The sequence below is a fragment of the Kryptolebias marmoratus genome, linkage group LG11, assembly GCF_001649575.2.
Source record: "Kryptolebias marmoratus isolate JLee-2015 linkage group LG11, ASM164957v2, whole genome shotgun sequence".
Taxonomy (NCBI): Eukaryota; Metazoa; Chordata; class Actinopteri; order Cyprinodontiformes; family Rivulidae; genus Kryptolebias; species Kryptolebias marmoratus.
In genome coordinates this window covers 10,613,293-10,629,844 of record NC_051440.1, presented here as the reverse complement: position 1 = coordinate 10,629,844, position 16,552 = coordinate 10,613,293, and the positions used below count along the sequence as shown (strand labels likewise).

Genomic DNA, 16,552 nt, shown 5'->3' with positions numbered 1-16,552 from the left:
GGGCAGGAAGGAAGAACGTCGTTACTGCGTCGCACCCGTGTCAGATGTGTGTGAGCTGTAACCCGATAGGCCTGTCATCCTTTAACAGAGAGCAGCGCCTCTGAGCTCCTCCATGTCTGACCAGGTAAACTAAAACTGTCACTTCCACAAACAGGACGCCAGCAGCAGCACCTACACTCGTTTCAGCTGAAACACACTCTGCGGCCGGCTTGTGTAGCAACTAACATTTTGTTTATATAAAAGTGAACCAAGCAAGCTTATTCTTAGGAACAGGGTGGAAAAGTCAATAATTTTAGCTTTTCATTGCTTGTTTTTTTTTTTCACGTTTACTGTCTTTAATGTGCCGAAAGACTCTCTTGTGGCTAACAACACATAAAGTAGAAAATTCCTGTTTTGCTCAAACCCACGGGCAAACACGGTCCTCTGAAAAGAAGCTTTTTCGGTGTGTAAAGAGTTCATGAGAGGTAACATAAAGGGACAACAGGCTTTATGTCTGCAGAAAAAAAAACAACAAAAAAAACAGGATTTGCTGGTTTCTGATTGGCTGCCTGATCTATATTTGGTTTTTAAAACGTTATCTGAGGTCATGCCCTACTTTGAAATAGGATGAAACATGGTAAATATTATGGTATGGATTATCATTTCTGCAAGTGATTACAGATAATTGTGTTTTTGTGTTGCAATATTGTCATTTTGAATACTTTGGTCAGTTGTGTTATTTTTTCTTAATTTTGTCTCTCTCTATTGTCCTTTTCCCTTTTTTTAATTGCATCTTCTTTCCCATGCTCTACATCTCATGTTGCTCCTTGCTGGTAGACTTTGTGTGTAATATGGGTTGTTTTATATCTTATTTTAAGTGCTTCCCTAATCTGGGCTCAGCTTAAGTGAGGAGCTCCTTCATCCGGGGAGGGGAGCTTGGAGTAGAGTCGCTGCTCCTCTGCTCTGATTAGGACGCCTCCTTCTGCAAGCTTTCCGGGAATGTCCCACTTGGAGGAGACCCCTGGACGGCATCCTCTCTGACCTGGGAACACCTTGGGTCCCTGCAGTGGATGGATGGATGGATGGATGGATGGATGGATGGATGGATGGACGGACGGACGGACGGATGGATGGATGGATGGATGGACAGATGGATGGATGGATGGATGGATGGATGGATGGATGGATGGATGGATGGATGGACGGATGGACAGACAGATGGATGGATGGACAGACAGATGGATTTTGATGGTTTTGCTTTGTTTTTCTGTTCTCTTTCTTTCCACTGTCCCTCTTTAAAGCTCATCTTCAGGTCTTTGTTTCAGTTTTGTCTTTTTGCGGTCTAATTACCTCTCAACATTTATCTATCACGTGCAGTGTGTTATATTAAATCATATCTTTTGAAATAAGCAAGGGGCCCCTGACTGTGAGGGCCCTGGGGTACAACATGTGGGTACAGCCTTACTCGCTGTATTTCAGAACAGGAAAGAAGAAAGAAATGCAGTCCAAGTGCCAATAAGATTCAATCTAATTGTAGACGTTTTGCTTCTTCTTAATGTGTGCGACGCGGTGTGTTTTTAAGTTTAAAAAATATAAAATAAAAAAGGCTAAAAGGAGTTTATCTCTTCCAAAGAGTTCAGAGCGACTGTACCTCTGCTGGAGTTCTGTTTGCACTTCTTCACACGCGCTCCATCGTAGGCCTTCCACTCAGAGGGACCTTCGTCCCCCCCGGCACGTGGCTCCCTCTCTCCTGTTTCTGCTCTGTCTCCCGCCTGGAGGGGGGTCGTCCGCTCTGCGCCCAGAGCACCTTTGGACTCGGGCCGGTCGGCGGTCGGCGGCGGACTCGTCGAGCGCGGCGACGCTCCCACAGTCAGCTCGTCCCAGGACTCGTTCAGGATGTTGACAATCCCGTGAGGAACGGCCCCCACTTCGGACCACCTGTGCCGTGAGAGAAGGCGAGCCAGCTCGTCCAGTAACCGGGGCGCCGCTCGCTTGTAGGCGTCCACCGGATGGCGGCGGCTCGACGCAGCACCGGGGCATGGGGAGGCATCGAGTTCATCGCCTTCGCCCGGCTCACCTGAGAGGTCCTGTCTGTCTGAGTCCTGGCTTTCACATTCCTGGCCTTCCTTTTGGTGACTGTAAATAAAAACATAAAGACTGAAGTGAGGTTGTTGCGTCTTATCTCTTCGATTTTGTGTCTGTTAGCGAATTATCTTGTGAAACACTGGACGGATTTGAACAAATCGAGCAGAAATTATTTACTGGATGAACGTCTACAGCTGATCAACTTTCAGAGCCAACCCAATTCAAGATGGCCGCCACATCCCAGTCACCTTTGCAAACACAAACATGACTCTAACTCAGTCAGTTTTACAGTCGCAGACCTAAAATTTGGTGTAGTAGTAGCTAAGACTGATCCCAAACACATAATCTGACGGCAACGTCTTTGTTTAAAATTGTTCCATTAACTATTTGAAGTCAACCCCATGTGTCTGTTAACAAAATATCTCATGAACGACCGGACGGATTTTAATGAAACCTTCAGGAAATAATCGTTGCATGTGCTTCTACGAGTGATTAACTTTTGCAGTCAACCCAGCTCAAGACGGCCGCCACAGCCAGCTGACGTTGAAAAACACAAAAACGGCTATGATTTAGTCGATTTTACAGATATCGTGCTAAAATTGGGTGTGGTAGTAGCTGAGGTTCGACTCCGTCGTGCATGATGTCGTGGCCCGACATCATCTTCAAGGTTTGATGGAAACGGATGCAGCTCTATTCCTTTTCATTACCAGATAGTCTTAGCCCAAACGTTTAGCCTGGACGGCAGCGGGCGACATGCATTCCTTTAAGGAACGTGAGGCCTTTAATCGAAGATCTGTCGATCGTTCTAGGACTGTGTTTGAAGGCAGAAACAAACACAGACATGAACTGTTCAAGTTTTCTCATGTGAATCATTTATTAAAGATGAATCTGTTTACTCTGATGCTAAAATTATCAGGGTTTCAGTTGAGTTGTTTTGTTATTGTTGTTGTTGTTTTTACACACTGTGTTGATGCTCAGAAGGGCACTTTTCAATAGTCAAACTCTTAAAACATTTATACCTTTTTCAATATAACTGAAAAACCGTCTAGATGAGAATATATTAAAGGTACCATGGGGTTTAACGGAGCTAATTTAAATCTGTGGTTTGTTTTTGGTTTCACATTAGCTAAAACGAGCTACCTTTTAGCTGATGTTTTACCTGCACGTTGCAGCCTCCAGCTGCCTCCAGCTCGGTTCTCGGAAATCCAAAATGTAGCTTCGTGTCCCCTTCACTCGGCTGCGTCTTGTTGGCTGCGAACAAAGCGGACGCGTCACGTCGAGGCTGTCTCTTTAAAGTTAATAAAAAAAAAAAAAAACAACTATATGCAGTCAGTGCAGTGAACCTGTGGCTCACCTGGTCGAAGAAAAACACGGGGCCGATCCTGTCCGTCTGCGCCATGACGCGCCATCCATCACATCCCGGGGAGGGGGTGGAGGAGGGTGATCCGGCTCAGAAAACCGTTAAAACATAAACAAATGGGTTATAAAAGGTTAGCTATTCTAACTCGGGCATGTATATCTCGTCCCGAAGCGCTTGGCTTGTTGCTGGGAGACGCACTTCCGCTCCGTTCTCCGCGTTACGCACCGGCGGCAACCATCGATTCGGCTGGATGACTTGAAACTGTGTCCGTCAGTCGGTCAGGGAGAAAACTGCAACACTTTTGGCGCCAAACCCAGCCAGAGTTTGCCAGCATGGGGCTCGTGGAGCAGGTGACACCTACCTGACATGCGGGGGGAGGGGGAGGGGGCTGCAGCAGGCAGGCAGGCAGGTGCGCTTCTGCCCGGTAACCCGACACCCCCGACGCGCCTCTGAGGAAGAGATGTGCTTTAAACTTTTCAACCTTCGTGGGACGCGCTGGAATTGTGCTGCACGTGTCACAATTTAACTCAGGCTGTTACATCTTAATGGAACCAAAAAAAAAAAAGATGATAATCTAAGTTGTTTTTTGTTGTTGTTTGTTTTGTTTTGTTTTGCGCATTGGACAAGTGGAGTTCCGCTCGTTGTTGGCTCAGCTTCCTCCGGGCACTTATTTCCACTCTGACCGCTGGAGGCTCCCCAGCAGCTTCTATGCGTCACTTCGTCCCTCAGAGTCTCCAGCAGCAGCAGCAGCAGCAGCAGCAGCTGCAGTAGCAGCAGTAGAAGCAGCAGCAGCAGCAGCAGCAGCAGCAGCATGGAGGCAGCTCAGCCCCAACTTCTCAACGGGGACCTAACGGAGGAGCGGGAGGACGCGGACACGGTGAAGAGGAGGAGGAGGAGGAAGAAGAGGAGCAATAACAACAACAACACTGATGGCAGGACCGCGGCACCAGGTCAGGAGCAACATCCGTGAGGGAAATTCTAAATAATCAAATAAATTACCCCTCACTGTAGAGCATCATATATGTGTGTGTGTGGGGGGGGGGGCACCTACCAGTTTGTCAGAGTCATTTAGAAGTGGCAGAAAGTTGTAGCTTGAGGGATAGGCTGATAGATTTGTAGTCTGGACTAAAACAAATGCACTCTTTTCGAAGAGAAGTGGTGTCATGCAGCAGAGGGAGCAACAGTTTTGTGCAGTGAGACACTACAGATACAGGGTCATTGTTTTTAAGGGTAAACACCAAACACTGGCTGTACGTGTCACAGGTCTGCAGGCGTGTGTGTCCTTCAACATCTGCCTTCTAAGGAGAAGGAACTGGGCACAGGCCAAGTTCAGAGAACTTTCTAAAAATGAGTCTCTGAACCAAAAATAATCACCTCTTTCTGTGTGTGTGTGTGTTTGTGTGTGTTCGCCCGTACATGCACGCGCAAACCGTGTGTGACTTTGCAGCAGGGACAAATGAAGCCGATGGGGGCGGCGCAGGAGCCCGAGGCATTGGCGACGTGACGAAACAGCTGGAGGAGCAAACGCTGGAGGAGCGGGAGAGGCCCGAAGACGCAGAAGAAGGTATCTCCCCCCTCTGTCAGCCTTCGGGCCTTCGCCCTCAGAGGCGTCTTCAGCTGCAGCAGCAGCAGCAGCAGCAGCGGCTGTGCTGGGAAACCCACCCCCTTGGGGTCCCTAAAACGCTCAGCCGGTCCTATCTGCAGAGGGATGTTTGATTTCTGAAACCCTGGGAAACGTGCCCGAGTCGGCGTCAATATTTATTTTATTTCGTGTTCCATTTTCCTAACTGCACTGAAACTAATGATGCTTACGACAGATGGGGACGAGGTGGAAAACGCCGCCGGGAAGAAGAAGAGGAAGAAGAAGAAGAAGAGAGGCGGTGAGCTGTTTACCTTTTTTTTCACTGCAGCAAAAATACACCAGCGCAGCCTTCGTCTGGTTGTTATGTTTCAGGAATTTAAAGAGTTTTTAAACCCTCTCACTTAGTCTGAGCTAAAAGATGAAAGTCAGGAACAGAGCAGGGCTGACTTGTGTTGTCTTGTCTCTTTGCTGGCACTTTCCTCTGCTTCTGTGTTTTCTCTATCTGGGCCACAGCGAAGGGACAGACTGACCCTCCCTCAGTACCTATTTGTGAGCTCTATCCCAACGGAGACTTCCCGAATGGAGAGGAGTGTGAATATCCCCCATCAAAAGACGGGTGTGTGACCTCGACACTTCACCAGGAGTTTGCTCCTGTGCCAAATCTTTTATTTGGGTCTCCTAACTTTGCACGTACACTACGGCTGCAACATGAAAGCGAGGTTGTGAGATCGACACGTCAGTCTGCGAGCGTGGATGTGCGTCTTCTTTGTGCCCCCCGAAAGCAGTCACGAGCGTCGCCGCCTTTGTGGTTTGACCTCCTCAGGCGCAGCGCCGCTTGGAGGACCACCAGCGAGGAGAAGCGAGCGCTGGACAGGGCCAACGAGGAGATGTGGAGCGATTTCAGGCAGGCGGCCGAGGCCCACAGGCAGGTGCGCTCCTACGTCAGGAGCTGGATCCAACCGGGCTTGGCCATGATTGACATCTGGTGAGAGGCACGCTGAGTATAATTCTCGATAACCACGGTCGTCCTAGCTGCTTGGATTAAAAGAAACAGAAAACAAATCAACAGAGCCTTTTGTGATGAGAGGGGAAACATCTCTGAGACTCAAGACAAAAAAGATCAGCTGCCTTCTTTTCAAGCAACTAGGGCCTGTTCATACCTTGCAATAAATCCGTCCGATAGCAACTGTTCACACCTCGCAGGAAAATGCTCACCTCAAAACGTTTTTGCTCCGTGACACAGCCGAGCTACAAGCAGCAGTTCTGCTGATGTTTCTTTAAAAATGACATTACATTCATGCCATTTGAGTGGCATATCAATGGAACTGTTTCATACACAACTTTTAATAAGCTTCATTACCTAATAGACTGGATATGACGCGTACAGTTAGTGAATCCACAAAAACTGAAGCATTAAACTAAAGAAAAACTCACCATGTAGCGTTCTGGTGATCCATTTTGATTAATAAAACCTCAACGAAACTAATATTTTTTATTGGGAAGGGCTCTGATAATCAGTTCATTAAAACATTTAGATGAAAAAAAAAGTAAACAAACAAATAAATGTTGCATTTTCAGAATATTTCCAAGGATGGCTGTTTAATTACCTTTACCCAGCTTGCTGCTGAAGGGGTCTTTTTTATTGACCCCCAGATGTCCTGGTAATAACCCTGCTGCTTCTCTGGGGCCGTGTCAGATCAGTAGGACGTCCTTCATTTCAGATTGCTAATGCGGATGAAAAGTCCACCTTCTTGGCCTGAGTGAAGCCATTTTGAAAACGTATACACCCATATTCATCATCGTCCAGATCCAGTCTGATCAAAGCAGGACGGATGTTAGAGCAAGGTCCAAGCAGTTAGGAGACTTAATGAGTTTAAGCCGTTTGTTCTCATTGTTCTCCTCTCGTTTTTCTGGCAGTGAGAAGCTGGAGGACTGCTCCAGGAGGCTGATCAAAGAGAACGGGCTGAAGGCGGGCCTGGCCTTCCCCACCGGCTGCTCCATCAACCACTGCGCCGCCCACTACACCCCGAACGCAGGAGACCCCACGGTGCTGCGCTACGACGACGTCTGCAAGATCGACTTCGGCACGCACATCAACGGTGAGCGGAACCCGCCCGCAGCGTCCTGTTTGTCCCCTTTCACATTTGGTGTGACGACCCAACCTGGAACCGACCGATCTCAGAAAAGGCTTTAAAGGCCTAGAGGTCCTTGAAGGAATGCAAAGATCCTGTGCAATGAGCAGCACTGTGAGTGGCTCTCAGCTACGAGCACAACAAACTGTAGCTCAGCATCTGTAAAACTGACTAAGCTGTCCACGGCAGCCATTTTGAGTTTAGTTGGCTCCCAAAGCTGTAGGTGATTAAGTCCTGAAACGTTCATTAAAGTGTGTACGGTATTCCAGCCACACAGCGAGCGTGACTGAAACGATCTGTTCTTTCAGGCCGAATAATAGACTGCGCGTTCACCGTCACGTTCAATCCGAAGTATGACAGACTGCTGGAGGCCGTGAGCGACGCCACCAACACGGGCATCAGGGTGAGCCGGTTCCTTCCTCCCCTTTTTTTTTTTTTTTTGCTTTGTTGCTCCGTTTTTAAAAGGAACACGGGAGACCTTAACGGGGGCCACGAAAGTCCTCCCGCCAACCTGTTTGTGCCCGGGCTCCCGAGCGAACGCCTGACACGACGCCACAAAGGTCGCGGTGCTCCTCGGTGTTGTTCAAACGGCTGATTCAGAGTAAAGATCGGTGACTGAATGTGAGCGAATGTGAGATAAAAAATGCACCATAAGCAGACCGCATAATTCACACAGGGATGTGGGGGTGGGGGGAGGGGGGACAGGAGACATGTCCTTTACAGTTTTGTAGCAGACAGACCAACATTTAAAGGAGTAGTGCAGATCTTTTCATCGTAGCGGACAATTAATATCTTACCTGTTGTAGATAGCTCTTTGAACAGCCTCAGTTTGGAGAAGTAGAGTTTATTTCAGACCTGATTGGTGATTTATATACATATATAGAAATGTTTTTATTCACAAATTGCTATGAGCTGTCAAAATTTTTCTTGTCTTTATTCTGGGAGAACGACAGCAGCTCTAAGTTGTTTTTTAAATGTTTCATAAAACTATTAATTGTTCAAAAACAATGTTTTTATGTCTGTGAGGTTGTACTATGAGCTATGGGAAAGTAAAAAACTCACACCAAACAAAAGCTCAGAACTCAAGAGGATTAGACTATCTGAATGGAGGGGGGGGGGTCCAGCATATTTATAGGGGTGACCTTTGACCCCTGCACAGGACAGTGATACTCATGGCCTGCTCAAGCCGCTCCGCCTCCCTTCTGCAAACTCTTCCACTTGAAACGCATAAAAACAAACGACACGTGAGTTTATTAAAAACTTTTACGATCCGAAGAAGACATTCTGCTGTCAGCAAATAAAAAGACTACGTCCGTTTACCACCCCGGGTAAAACCTGGTAACGTCTTGTTGAAGCTCTACAGTCCAGAACTTCCAGAGAAAATAATAAGTCATTGTCGACAAAACAACAAATACGATGCCAGCGTACAGATCACCATCGCCAGTGAGTCAAATAGGCCACAATTACACTTCAATAACACTCTATTTAAAGTCATATTTTTGAAATATAGTGTAATTTTTAAGCTCATTCTATAATAATAAAAAGGACTGTTTTCTTTACTTGCACTTGAAACACTCATCAGTAACATTAATTAACAAAAAAGACTGGAATTAATCATTTTTATGACTGCGTTTTTGCTAAAATAAAATGTCGAAGCTCATGAAATCTGGGATACTTCTTCAATACTGGATTGCTGAAACGTTATTAATTCACCGTATAATATAATATAAAGGTGAAGAATGTGGTTGCGTCATAAAACATGGAACTCAGGAAGATAAAAATGTGGGGGGAAAAAATAAAACAAAACATATTTTTTTAGGCCCATACATAGAAGGATACCCCCACTTCACTGCAGGAAGGTTAATTATTTACAGAAGTATCTCCACGTGTTGTCTTCCACAGCAGTCGGATGTGAGGGTGGTGTAGTTTGTAACTAGCTAACAGCTGGTATTACAGTATGTCCCAGTATGCGTCCACTGAGACGCTGGAGATACTGTCTCTCTTTCCGTACGGGATGAAACGTTGTGTATTTTCCTGCTAACGTCGCCTCTGTCCCAGTTTGCTGGAATCGACGTGCGGCTGTGCGATGTTGGCGAGACCATTCAGGAGGTCATGGAGTCCTACGAGGTGGACATCGATGGGAAAACGTACCAAGGTAAGAGGACTTCCTTCAGCGGCCTCTGTGACATTGCCCGCGGATGGACTCTCACTGCGGCGGCGGCTCTGTTTGCAGTGAAACCGATCAGAAATCTCAACGGCCACTCGATTGGACAGTACAGGATCCACTCGGGGAAGACGGTCCCTATCGTGAAGGGCGGAGAGGCCACCAGGATGGAGGTTTGGACCCCTATTTTTGTTTTTATTTTGTGGCTAACGCAAAACATCCCTGTAGCCTCTGTTCACTAGAGAAACTTGGCCCAGTTCAGTTGACTGGCTCGCTGCCTGTTAGCAAAATATCTCATTCTTGGCTGTACTTATACAACTATATTAGTAATGTTTGGCGTCAACCCACCGTAGTCTACTCAAAAATGGCTACAGCTTAGTGAAATCTTTAGATATTAGGCTAAAATTTGTTGTGGCAGCAGCTGACAGTCATTCTCAAGTAACACATGGTAACAGATCTCAGTTTTGGATGAGGTCGTGCATAGTGCCAGTTTCGAAATTTGTCCCAAAACGGTGATAACGCCGTCTCTTTTCGACATAAGGTCCAGATCTCTGGCACCAGAGGCGGTGGGTGATGCGAGGGCCTTTTCTTCACTAGCGGAACCAGAAGACCTTTGAGCTGGTTGGGTTTATCGACGGGTTGCGGGGGAAGGGTTCCCTTTCACAGCTCCTTAATCACACCGAGCTGCACTTTAGCTACAGCTTCGGGTGAATTTACAGCCTCGGGCAGAAGCTCCTCTCGGGTGGGGTGGTGGTGGTGGGGTGGGGGGTGTCCAAAGTAACGAACTGATCAGAGCTCACACGCCCTGAAATGTTTGGCTCCTTCGCAGTCGCACATCTGCAGCAAGTGCAGCGTTTTTAATTGGCAAGTAGCTGCGTCAAGCTTTTTACCTGATGGCTGCAGGAGGGGGGCAGAGGGGGAGGGGATGCTGATGTGGCAGCTTCGAACATTGTAGTTTTAGTCGAAGCGCGTTGGTGTAACAGCTCTCTCTCTCTCCCTCCGTGTGCACTGCCGGCCGGAGCTGCAGCTGGGCGTGCCGCGGGGGGGCCGGAGGGGGTGGGGGGATGGCTGCTGGCACTTTGACTGATTATCGGCGCAGCGGCGGAGGGCGTCGCAGTGTTATCAGCTAACGCCACGCCGCTCTTACAGAGACCCAAACTGACATCGGGACACGTCCAATCAGACTGCATTATTCAGGAACGCACTCGAGCGTCCTCCGCAGACCTCTCATGAATATGGTCGTGACTGACAACTTGAAGTTTTTATCAAATTTACACCCTGTCCCCCCCCGCCTACCTTCAGAGTCTTTGTCCTTCCTGTAATAACATACATTCTGTTCTGCCCTAAAGGACTTTCAGCACCATTTTTCATCCCATGTCAGCTGCATAATAAATGTTCCCCCCCCCAACGGACAGGAAGGTGAGGTTTACGCCATTGAGACATTCGGCAGCACGGGAAGAGGCGCAGTCCACGACGACATGGAGTGCTCTCACTACATGAAAAACTTCAACGTTGGACATGTGCCAATAAGGTTCCTCTTTACGTCTCATAAGTTACAGAAAGAACTCCTCTGAATGTTTTGGTTTCAATCACCTGCCTTTTGCCGGGTGGTGCTGGTTTTGCCCGTGTCTGTGTGTTTGTGTGTGTGTGTGTGCACGTGTGTATGTGTGTCTGTTGGCAACTTATCTCATGAACAAACAAACGGATTTTAATGAAACTTTCTTAAAGTCAGAATTGGAGGTCCATCTACAGCCGATTCACTTTAGGATTCAACCTGATTCAAAATGGCCTCCACAGCCAACTGATCTTAGAAAACACAAAACCAGCTATAGTTCAGTGAGTTTTGCAGATATTGACCTAGGGTTTGGTGTGGTTGTAGTTGAGATTCGTCACCTACACATACACTGATCAATACACATTGTGCAAGGCATTTGCCTAAAACTATGCTATTAACTACTGGAGCCATTCCTGTTTGTCTGTTAGCAAAATATCTCATGAAGCCCTGGACCAATTTTAATTAACCTTTCAGAGTGTTATCACTGGATGTACATATACAACTGATTAACTTTTGGAGCCAGTCCAAATAAAGATGGCCACCACAGCTAGTCCAAAGTAGCCAACACAAAAATGTCTTTAACTCAGCCAGTTTTACAGAAATTGAGCTAGAAATCAGTGTGGTAGTAGCCGGCAGTCATTCACAACAAATCATCTGAGCATTAGTTATTGTGTTAGATTGTGGTATTTTTAAAGCTTGACCAAAACAACTGTAACTTTTTCATTTTTTCAAAAAAAGATAATCTTAGTTTAAAACTCTAGGATGAAAGCTGTCAGGTGATATGCATTCCTTCAATGAATGCTAGGCCTTTTGATTTTAGTTTGTATTCATTTAGTTTTCAAACTGTGTTGCAGACTTCCAAGGGCTAAACACCTGCTGAACGTGATCAACGAGAACTTCGGTACGCTGGCGTTCTGCCGCCGCTGGCTGGACCGCCTGGGCGAGAGCAAGTACCTGATGGCGCTGAAGAACCTGTGCGACCTGGGTATCATCGACCCGTACCCGCCTCTCTGCGACATCAAGGGCAGCTACACGGCCCAGTATGAGCACACTATCCTGCTGAGGCCCACCTGCAAGGAGGTCGTGAGCCGAGGGGACGACTATTAAAGCATGCACCACGAGGAGCATGGCCGCTCGGAGACATTGGGCCTCCTCGGGCTGACTGCAGTTATGCAATACTTCTCTGACCTGCGGCTGTGGTAAGAGGTTTACGTTCGCTCGTCATGGAAAGTAACTCTGGGCTTTTATCGGTCCATCTGAACCTTCCTTTTCCCAGGGTGGACAGCTTGTGACTTTAACGGTATTTGAAAATGAGAACACGGAGCGCAAGCTTGGCTTCATTGTAGAGTTTCTCTAATCCACGCAAGGTCAGAAATACACCAACAAATCAGCAAGTCGTTTAAAACGTGGCCCTGAAGGGTCTAGAGCAGTGGTGTCCAGTCCTGGTCCTGCATGTTTTGGACGTTTCCCTGCTCTTCAGCAGGTCTTCAAGATCTGCAGAAGCCTGTTAATCCCTCAGTCGTTCATATCAGGGGCGTGAAAACAGAGAAACAACTAAAAACATGCAGGATAGTGACCCTTCCAGGACCAGGACTGGACACCACTGGACTAGAAGAACTTGACGTCCCATAGTGACAGCAGTGCCAGAACTCAGATGAAAAGAAAATTGGTTAGGATGTTAAGGAACACCTCAGGAGACTTAAGCCGGCTATGAACTGGAGAATGGTGGGACACCAGAGTCTGTGTCCACAGAGAGGAGAGTTTTACATCCCGATGGACCGAGAGGGCGACGGCCAAGAAAGTGACATGTTCAAGCTGGGTGGAGAAAATCTTCACGAGACAAAGATGGAGCTGCAATGACAAGAAGTCGGTTTGGAGGAGTCAAGGTGAGCCTTTTAGACCTAAGAACACTGTTGTTGGGAGCATCGACTCAAACAGCAAAACGATTCAAGACTCAACGACAACGATTCCAAAGGCATCGGAGCTGGTTTGGACGGATGAAGCAGGAGAACGTTGAGCTTCTGGAACGACCTTCTTGAATCCGTGACCTCGGCCTCATTCAAAAGCTGTGCACAAACGCTTAAAAGTCGAGTCCGCTCCGGGAAACCAGATAGTTTAAATGAACTCTACCAGTTCTTCAAAGACGAGCGGTCAAAGATCAAGACAGAATTATTCCAGAAGCTTGTTGAAAGCTGTGTGGTTGAGATGTAACGTAACCAAATATTAGGTTAGATTTGAGCCTGTCTGGATATTTTTTTACCCTGTGTGGATTAGAGAAAAGCCACAATAAATTCAAGCCTGTGCACTCAATTATTGTTAAAAATCAAGTTGTATGTTGTACAATCACTAAACCCTATGCTCCTGACAAGTGGACGTAAACGTCTGAACACAACGGTACGTTTCCACTGCTTGAATACCTTTAAGTAACTGTTTCAACGATACAGAAACCTTTGCGTTTGAACAATGGCTTCGTAGTGTTTTGTTTCCTGTAAAGGATAAAGCCAGCAGACAAGGAGCATATCTCTAAGTAATGTAGCGTTGCCGACTCAGTTATACTTTTGACCTTCTGCTTTTAAGGAAACACGGGGGGAAAAAAAAGAATCTACGCCAAAAAAAGGGTTTAGGTGATCGCCTCTCCTGAACATGTTGTGCTTTAATGCCTCGGTGAGCCATTATTATTATTATGAAAAACAAACCGCTATGAAATATTTCTATTTCTATATTTTGTTGCTTTATTTTAAGTTTGAGGCAATTTTGTAAGAAATAAATTGTTATAAATGGACCGACTGACTGGTTGACTGAGTATTGAATTACGCATGTGTGGATACACTGTGAGACGGCGTTAATGGACGTTTAAAGAAGTTCTGATTGAGTCCACAACGCAGGAGCACACATGGACAACATTCAGGAGCACTGGTTGCCTTTCCAGTTGTAAAAGGTGAATTGTTACCTCTGGGTAATTTGTAAGCGACCTAAAACCTGTTTCATGTTGGTTACTCTTTATCTCACCAAGGCTTTGGGTGTAAACAGGAAGTTGGGCATTCTTCCAGTTTTTAGGACCAACTACTACACGTAGGTACTCTGATCCAGAAGTGAAGAAGAGAAGAAAAAACACAACTGGCTAGACAGAAACGAATGCTACCAGAAAAGTTTTACAGTGTAACGTTGAATCTGAAATAGTCTCCTCAGCGGGGAAAAATGGCGCCAATCTTTCAGCTGTAACCGTCCGGTGTTAATGGGTAAAGGTGGCGTTGGCGCACACTGAAGAAGGGCTCTTCCACTCAGCACAAAGCTGGCACACAGTCCACTCAGGAGTGAGTTTATTACACACACCGCATTATTGGTTTTCATTAAAAGGGAACCTGGCTGACCTGGGTCGAGGACGGGACAAGGACACCTTTGGACGTGCCAGGACTTTGGGGGGGAATGTGTCACAAATCACTAATAAAAAACAAACTATTCTGATAGTGCAGTTTTGGATGAGACTGTGATTTCCCATGGAAAACAGGTTGAATGCTCCCTTCGGGCATGTACGTGGCGTTTGTCTAAAATGTGCTCTGGTACTAAAATGTGCCAAGACAAAATAAAATGATCACATTCCTGGATCCGGTCCCTGGATCAAACAGCTGCAGTCGTGTGCTGGTGAGTGTGCGGCGTGTTCAGCATGATGTGACCTGAGCCTCACCAGAGTGCTGCAGTGCAGAGGAAACCTCCTCTGCCCCACAGAGCGCCGTCTGCCTCGCTGTTAGCGCTGCTGTGTCCCCATGTGGCCTGTGAGGCTGCGGGCAGGACCTCCGCATCTGAACTGTGCCGCAGAGGTAAAAACCAATCAGAAGAAGAGTTAATAACCCTGAAAGAACAACTTCTATATTTTAATAATGCATATGTTGAAGTCCTGGCTCTGACCCAGGGAGTCACAGTTCCCCTTTGCAGTCGTATACAGTCGTATTCATGAAGGCCCCTAGATCCCGTCCTGCACTTGTTAATATAACCTGAGAGCAGAGACCCTACAGGAGGTAACAGCAGGCTGCAGAGCAGACAGGTCATCTGTAATGTCTGGCACAGACCACATGTATTTTAATAATTTATATGTAAAACACAACCACAGATAGATAAAGCAAAATGCAACACATATTCAAAAATAAAACACAAACATCAGGTAATTTAACCACGTATTACAGTTACCAGATGACACCATGTTCAATATTTTCAATATTTAAACTCTTTGTGAGGCTGTGCGTGTGTGTGTGTGTGTGGGGGGGGGGCTCAATAACAAGTCAAAGTCACGCGAAAAAAGTCACGTGTTTTTGGCCCTTATGGCCTTCCACACAAAACAATTTGTTGTTTTTATGCCTATTTTTACCGAATTGTACTGTACAAATCTTATAAATAAAGTTTGTTAAAAAAAAATCACGCATTAGGAGCACGCTCGGCGAAGGTGTTTTACGACCAGGTGAAACCAGGAAGTGAGTGCTCGACAGGACCCGTAGCCCTCAGGACAGGTAGATTCACCTGATGCTGCCATTTTATTAATGTACAATAACTATAAAATAGCCTTTATATTTAAATTTCCGGACTGAGTGTTTAAGTATTGTACTTCCGCCTCCTCTGCCAGCGTCCCTTCGATAGCTCAGTTGGTAGAGCGGAGGACTGTAGTGGCACTGGCAGAGATCCTTAGGTCGCTGGTTCGAATCCGGCTCGAAGGAGATCCATGTTTTTTTACAGTTTACCTATGAAATCCTATTTACAAACATAATAATCGTTGGTTATTTAGTATCATCGTTTTAGCTATTTAATAAAATCAATATTACTGATATTGTCATGAGTATCGGTGAGGGTGAGGGTTTCTGACTGATTTAAAATAATTGTACACATGTACATTAACGTGTTTGTATGTGTATTTCTTTATATATCTGTATGTGTGTGTGTGCCCATAAATGTATATCTATGTGTAGATATAAAACAATGAAACCTTTGCAAAGATAAAGGGAAAAAAACAAGTTAATTAAAGGATTTATTTACTTAACAGTGACAAGGAGGGAGAGTAAAAAGCTTATCATGCTTCTTTTTAACTTGATAAGATCATATCATAGTTTTTATTTGTTCTCTCATATTTATGTGTTCAAGTAAAACATTCGGCCATACTTTTAATTTAATTAAACCAATAAATTATTTATTCGACAACTCCCATGCTGATTGGTTAGGCTTCTTTTGCATCCAGCAATAATCTGGTCATTTACAATTTGTTGTATGTTTTCTGAGTGACTTTTGAATGTATTACCTGAGGATATTTCCACATTAATGTGTTATACTGATCTTTTTTATTTTATTTTTTTTACATGTTATTCTCTTCAGCACCTCAGGGTGGCAGAGTGGGCTCTCTGCTCAGGTCCTGTTTTATGGAGGCTTTATTTCTGCTGCTGACAGGTTATATTTGGTTGTGTGTTTTGGACCTGAGTACACATCATCTTGGGTCAGACTGAACGTACACAAAGTTTACAGCCTGCTGCACGCTCCGGATTTCTAAATTGGATGGTGGAAACTTTCGGTTTGCTCCCTTACCCTTGTATAAACAGAAGATCTCTATGAACCAACTCTTATTGCTTCTCCTATTACTGATAATTAAAGCAAAGTAATGTTTTGGTGCTATTTAAATAAAAACATCAACCATTTGCTGGTTTAAATCTTATAATCT

General features: G+C 45.8%; 2 protein-coding genes and 1 non-coding gene across 6 annotated transcripts in view; 2 read left to right on the top strand and 1 right to left on the bottom strand.

The window, feature by feature from the left end:
* Nucleotides 1-4,049, bottom strand: part of LOC108229962 — a 14,937-nt gene extending 10,888 nt beyond the window's left edge. For all 3 annotated transcript variants that reach the window (XR_005233706.1, XM_025003740.2, XM_017405692.3), the window contains exons 1-3: nucleotides 3,419-4,049; nucleotides 3,224-3,315; nucleotides 1,631-2,115 (exon numbers count right to left, since the gene is read on the bottom strand). Coding sequence is in view for 2 of the 3 variants with exons in the window: in XM_025003740.2 (XP_024859508.1) it covers nucleotides 1,631-2,115; nucleotides 3,224-3,315; nucleotides 3,419-3,463 (622 nt within the window). In the remaining variant the exon portion in view is untranslated. The remainder of the gene's footprint in view (nucleotides 1-1,630; nucleotides 2,116-3,223; nucleotides 3,316-3,418) is intronic.
* A 32-nt stretch (nucleotides 4,050-4,081) lies between these two features.
* LOC108230201 (methionine aminopeptidase 2-like) lies at nucleotides 4,082-13,644 on the top strand. 2 transcript variants are annotated; one of them, XM_017406223.3, is made up of 11 exons: nucleotides 4,082-4,374; nucleotides 4,872-4,988; nucleotides 5,242-5,304; nucleotides 5,520-5,622; nucleotides 5,830-5,991; nucleotides 6,924-7,105; nucleotides 7,447-7,541; nucleotides 9,197-9,293; nucleotides 9,372-9,475; nucleotides 10,718-10,833; nucleotides 11,712-13,644. In XM_017406223.3, the coding sequence occupies exons 1-11, from the start codon at nucleotides 4,236-4,238 to the stop codon at nucleotides 11,962-11,964; spliced, it is 1,431 nt and encodes a 476-aa protein (XP_017261712.1). In that variant the 5' UTR covers nucleotides 4,082-4,235; the 3' UTR covers nucleotides 11,965-13,644. The 2 variants fall into 2 exon arrangements, with proteins under 2 accessions (XP_017261712.1, XP_017261710.1); XM_017406221.3 differs by having other exon boundaries at nucleotides 10,652-10,833.
* A 1,832-nt stretch (nucleotides 13,645-15,476) lies between these two features.
* Nucleotides 15,477-15,563, top strand: trnay-gua. The gene is given in 2 exon segments: nucleotides 15,477-15,513; nucleotides 15,528-15,563. It is a non-coding gene; the product is annotated as a tRNA-Tyr (tRNA).
* The last annotated feature ends 989 nt before the right edge of the window (nucleotides 15,564-16,552 follow it).